We start from the raw sequence: 6,075 nt of genomic DNA, 5'->3' as shown, positions 1-6,075 counted from the left end.
CTTGGCAGATCTTCCTCCATCCCTTTATTTTGAGCCTATGTGTGTCTCTGCATGTGAGATGGGTCTCCTGAATACAGCAAACTGATGAGTCTTGAATCTTTATCAAATTTGCCAGCCTATGTCTTTTAATTGGATCATTGAGTCCATTTACACTTAAGGTTAATATTGTTATGTGTGAACTTGAGCTTGTCATGATGATATTAGCTGGTTATTTTGCTCACTAGTTGATGCAGTTTCTTCCTAACATCAACGGACTTTACATTTTGACATGTTTTTGTAATGGCTGATACCTATTTTTCCTTTCCATCTTTAGTGCTTCCTTCAGGATTTGTTGTAGGGCGGGACGGGTGGTGTCAAAATCTCTAAGCCTTTGCTTGTCTGTAAAGGATTTTATTTTTCCTTCACTTATGAAATTTACTTTGGATGGATATGAAATTCTGTGAAATTCTGTGTTGAAAATTCTTTTCTTTGAGAATGTTGTATAGTGGCCCCCACTCTCTTCTGACTTGGATAGTTTCTGCCTAGAGATCTGCTGTTAGTCTGATGGACTTCGTTTTTTGTGTACCTTGACTTTTCTCTCTGACTGCCCTTAACATTTTTTCCTTCATTTCAACTTTGGTGAATCTGAGAATCATGTGTCTTGGAGTTGCTCTTCTCCAGGAATATCTTTGTGGCATTCTCTGTATTTCCTGAATTTGAATGTTGGCCTGCCTTACTAGGTTGGGGAAGTTCTCCTGGATGGTATCCTGCAGAGTGTTTTCCAACTTGGTTCCATTTTCCCCATCACTTTCAGACACACCAATCAGATGTAGATTTGGTCTTTTCACAAAATCCCATATTTCTTGGAGGCTTTGATCATTTCTTTTTACTCTTTCTTTCTCTACACTTCTCTTCTCACTTCATTTCATTCATTTGATCTGCAATCACTGATACTCTTTCTTCCAGTTGATCAAGTCAGTTACTGAAGCTTGTGCATTTGTCACGTAGTTCTCGTGTTACGGCTTTCATCTTTTTCAGTTCTTTTAAGGTCTTCTCTACACTGATTATTCTAGTTATCCATTAATCCATTCTTTTTTCAAGATTTTTACTTTCTTTGCGCTGGTTACATAGTTCCTCCTTTAGCTCTGAGAATTCTGATTGACTGAAGGCTTCTTCTCTCAACTCATGAAAGTCATTCTCCATCCAGCTTTGTTCCATTGCTGGCAGTACTACTCATCTTAAAATATCACAAGGAAGAGAGACTTTCTACACAATTTCACTATGTAATAGTTTCTTTAGTAGCAGTTAGAACAATACAAGGCTGTTCGAAATGAAGCCAAATTATTCTGAGTATGTGCAAAACAGCACTGATACTGTCAGTAGACTTCTTGATGTTCTTGTGTTTATGTAGAATGTGTGAAATACAGTTAAGCTGAGTTTTTTTTTTGTGTAAACTATGAATTAGAACAACAAATTTCAATACAAGATCATATGGATTTACAGCATTTTCTGTTTTCCCGAGTGTGTTCCTCATTTCCACAAAATATTTCTAACCATTAACTGGCTGGTAAATCTCTGAAAAACAAATTTGTTTGACAAAGTAAATTTTGAAAAGTTTTATTTTTATTTTTATTTTTATTTTTTTGGTCACAGGAAGAAAGAAATCTTGCATCATAACCTTTCTTCCTGGAATAAACTGAAGTAATCTCATCTATCAGGTTTTCCAGCTTCAAATCTCAGAGATAACTAATCACTTTTTCCCTTCTTTGCTTTTCTAGCAAAATTCCAGAAACAAAACAGACAACATTTCATGATGATAAATATCACAGTAGCCACACAGGCCAGCAGGAACCCAATCACATCCAAAGAGTGGTACTGGAACCAGGTGAGGTCATGGGCTGCAACCCGAAGGTGTTTAGCTCCTTTGTGGCGCATGACAAATTCAATCCAGAAGACGGCTCGATCCAGGGGCTTCACTGGTTGATCATGTTGAATTCTTGATAATTTCATAACATTCTCTTTATATCTGAAGGATAAAAAGAAAGGTACCAATGCAGCAGAAAGAGATATAGACAAAACTCCTCAGACATCAAGTTAAAGAAGGAAGGGTTTTATTCAGCCAGGAGCATCAGCAAGGCTCCTGTCTCAAGAGCTGAGATCCCTGAGTGAGGAATTCCTGCTGTTTTAAGGGCTCACAACTCTACAGGGGTTCACGTGAGAGGGTCATGATTGATTGAGCAAGCAGTGGGTACATGACCGGGGGCTGCATGCACCAGTAATCAGAATGGAAGAGAAGAAGACAGGGATTTTGACAATGCTCTTCCATAGAATGCTGGAATCTATAGATAACATTATCAGTTAGGTCAGGGGTCAATCTTTAACTCCCCGGCCCTGAGAGTGGCACCAGGCTGTCTGCTTGTGGATTTCATTTCTGTCTTTTAGTATTTACTTCTTTTTTCTTTGGAGGCAGAAACTGGGCATAAGGCAATATGAGGAGTGATTTCCTCCTTTACTAACACTGAAAGTAAGTTAATTTGCCTGGCATATCAAGTTTATGAAAGGCTTTTAAAGTGCCAAATAATTCAAAGTAAATGTCAAAGAATTGACATAGAACTTGTGTACTTTAATTTGAGTCATCATAGAAATTTTGGCTTTTAAATTGAACTTTTCTCATTGACAAATGTTTTCTAAAGTAGAAATTGAATGTTAGGTGACAAAGTTAATTTTTTTTGAAACAGAGAAAATATAAGGCATTTTAATTTTTTTAAATTGTTTAATTTTAAGTTTTTGTGGGTACATATTAAGTGCATATATTTATGGCTATATGAGTTGTTTCGATACAATGTGAAATAATGACATCATGAAAAATAGGATATTCATTCCTTAAGCATTTATCTTTTGTGTTATGAACAATTCAATTACACTGTTAGTTCTCAAGCAGACATATGGAGAATGTGCTCAACATCATGAACCATTTTAAGTGCTGTAAGAAAGATCGTGAAAATGCAATATGAGAATTATCATCTCTAAGTTCCTAAAAAGTAATTGTGCCATGGTGAGTGACATGCCTCATAGTTAGTCACTATGCTTCTACATTACTCCTTTGTCTCCTACTGTTTCCCACCCTGTAGTGGGAATGATTTTTTGCAATTAAAGTCAGTTTATAGCACTCCCTTGATTAAGACTTTTGCCTGGCTTCTCATTATTTAAAGAATAAAATCCAACTTTGTTACTTGGTCTACAGAACCCTACATTGTTTGACACTGGCAAGCTCTTTTCCTAACACTTTTCCCCTGCACACTGTCTTCTAGATTGGCCTTCTAGTTTTTTCTTTAAGCTCCCAAAGGTGTTCTCATCTTAGCACCTTACACATTTTTTTCCTCTCTCCTGCTCTTGGAGTGTTCTCTCTTGCTACAACCCAAGGTATGATTCTCTGCCTTTTTATGGCTTCCTTCTAATGTTACTTCTAAGAGAGGCTTTTACTGACCACACTATGATGGAACCTCTAGGATTTTCTCTATTTTCTGTGCTTATTTTGTTATTTGATTCCTAGAATTTTAAAATGCATTATATCTCATAAAATAATCATTTAAATAGCAAGTACAAAAGATAAATATACATACACTAAGTGAATAGTTCAAAAATGTAAGATCATCTTGAACATTATTTTGAGGTGAAGATATCTATTTACCTACTGCTCAGATTGTGATATAGGATATCACAACCTGCCCAGAATAACTCTCTTTTTATGAACCATTTAATCACTACTTTTGTCCTCCAATTAAATATTAGCCTGACTTCAAATAGCATGCATTAGTTTTGCATGTTTATGTAATTGAATTATATAATATATACTCATTAATGTCTTTTATTAATGTCGCAGTTGTTGGATAATTTATTTGCTGTATAGTACTTTGTCGACTGATAAAGCATAGATTTTTTCTTCATTTTAAGATTTATTTGTATTTGTGTTGCTAACAATTTTTAGACACTATTGATAACTCTGTCATAAACATTCTTCTAGATGGTATTAGATTTATATATTTATACATATCTCTTGGGTATATAATTGAGAGTAGAATTGCTGAGATAAAATTGGATGCATAATTGTTATCCACTTTTTGACTTCAACTTTTTTGAAGTGTATTTTTTTGATCTCTAAAATTTAAAGATATGTTATAGTTTTTATAACCTCGCTTACTTCCACTATGACTGCATCATACAGTTTCTATGACATTAAATCTTATTGTATTTACTAAGTCTTTGGTTATTGCCCACCACATATCACTTCAAATAACTATTTGACATGCTCTAAGAAAAAGTGTCTTCCAGTTGATATATATAATACACATATGTGTATTGTATATGTACATATGTGCATGTGTGTGTATCATTTTACATTATAAGATTCCATTTGTTAATTGTGTACTTCAGATATTTTATGTCTTTACCCATTATTTGCTCTTTTTTTAGTCTGTTTAGATTGAGTGACAGTATTTGCATAATCACATTTAAATCTACCAGTTTGCTTTATATATATTTTTTCTATTTGTCCAAGTTGGTTTGTGTTTCTTTTCAATTATTTCCTTTCTTCTTTAAAGGTATATTTATCATTCATTAACCTTCTTTTTTGTGATAAAGTAATTTTAACGTATTCCTTTAGATGATACTCTACTTCTTTAAAAGCATTATTGATAGTAGTTATAAATGCTGAATTGGTGATGTAGCTGGATTCCACAAGGAATTTTGTACATTAATATCTTTCGGTGTGAAAAAATTGATTATTAAAAATTTGACTTAAAATTATATTTTTTGTGCTTCAAAGACCATCATCCAAATGGAAAATTTAGTGCACCCAGAATGTGACAAAATTTTTAAAAATTATATATCTGAAATGACCCATAATTTATAAATAGTTCTTTAAACTTAATAATAAGACAAATAGGAAAGTTTAAAAATGTTCCAAGAATTGTAGTAGACATGTCTTCAAAGAAGATATACGAATGATCAGTAAGCACATATAAGGATTCTCAACATCTTTAGCCGTAATGAAAATGCAATCCGAGACCAGGATGAGAGATCATTTTACACCCACTAAGAAGGCTCTAACAAAAAGACAGATAATAACTCATTTGGCAAAAGTATGGAGGAATTGTAACCATGTTGTACTGCTGGTGGTAGTGATGAATGAAACAAGTACTTTGGAAGACAGTTTAGCAGTTCTTCATAAACATACAGTTCACACATGACCCAGCAATTCCGCTTGTAGTATCAACCCAAAAGAAAGGAAAACCGGTTTATGCAAAAACTTGTGTAGCAATATTCCTAGTAACCACAATTGGAAACAATCAAAAGGCCAATGAACTGATAAGTTAACAATTAAAATATGATATATCCTTACTAAAAGATATTAAACTGCTGTAAAAAGAAATGAAGTATTAAAATGCACAACAACATGAATAAAACTAACACCATAAAAACAACAAAAAATTAAGCTAGGTGAAATGTCATTTACACAGCACCATAAACTCTATGATTCCATTTATATGAAATACCTAGAGAGAACAATCTGTAGAAAAAGAAAACAAATTAGTGTTAGACTAGGTCTAAGCGGTCATAGGAAATGACTTCTGTGTCTTTGCAGTTTCTTTTGTGCTGGCAAAACTATTCTAAAGTTATGTGATAGTGATGGCTTCATGGCTCTGAAAACATAGTAAATATATTTGGATTTTATAACATAAAAATAAGGACTTTATGGTATCAAAATTAAATCTCATTTTTAAATCCATTACAGTAATGATAATAATAAAAGGTAATTTTTCAGCAGGAAAATAGTCATATTCTGAGGCATTTTAGATATCAAATTAAAATATTTATTATATTATTGCAGTTATTCTTCCTTTCTACTAAGGATTCATTATGTCAAAATCTTAAGAAATGTATTTTTTACATCATCTATATGATTTTAAAAGTATTTTTGTGTATAAAATTGTTTTACTAACTGGCTATTTATTTATTTATTTTTTTTTCTTTTTTTTTTTTATTATACTTTAAGTTCTAGGGTACATGTGCATAACGTGCAGGTTTGTTACATAT

The 6,075-nt window shown here is 33.0% G+C and overlaps 2 protein-coding genes across 6 annotated transcripts in view; one reads left to right on the top strand and one right to left on the bottom strand.

The window, feature by feature from the left end:
- LOC105501230 (UDP-glucuronosyltransferase 2B9) overlaps positions 1–6,075 on the top strand; it is a 476,097-nt gene that overhangs the window by 375,608 nt on the left and 94,414 nt on the right. The window lies entirely within an intron of this gene.
- The window catches only part of LOC105501235 (UDP-glucuronosyltransferase 2B23), a 21,255-nt gene continuing 16,747 nt past the window's right edge, over positions 1,568–6,075 (bottom strand). For both annotated transcript variants that reach the window (XM_011927078.1, XM_011927079.1), the window contains exon 5: positions 1,568–2,005. In XM_011927078.1, coding sequence (XP_011782468.1) covers positions 1,726–2,005 — 280 coding nt within the window. In that variant the 3' untranslated portion in view covers positions 1,568–1,725. The remainder of the gene's footprint in view (positions 2,006–6,075) is intronic.

Source organism: Colobus angolensis, unplaced genomic scaffold (assembly GCF_000951035.1).
Source record: "Colobus angolensis palliatus isolate OR3802 unplaced genomic scaffold, Cang.pa_1.0 Scaffold70, whole genome shotgun sequence".
Lineage (NCBI taxonomy): Eukaryota > Metazoa > Chordata > Mammalia > Primates > Cercopithecidae > Colobus > Colobus angolensis.
The sequence above is the reverse complement of the archived record's forward strand: the minus strand, read 5'-3'. Positions and strand labels throughout refer to the sequence as shown.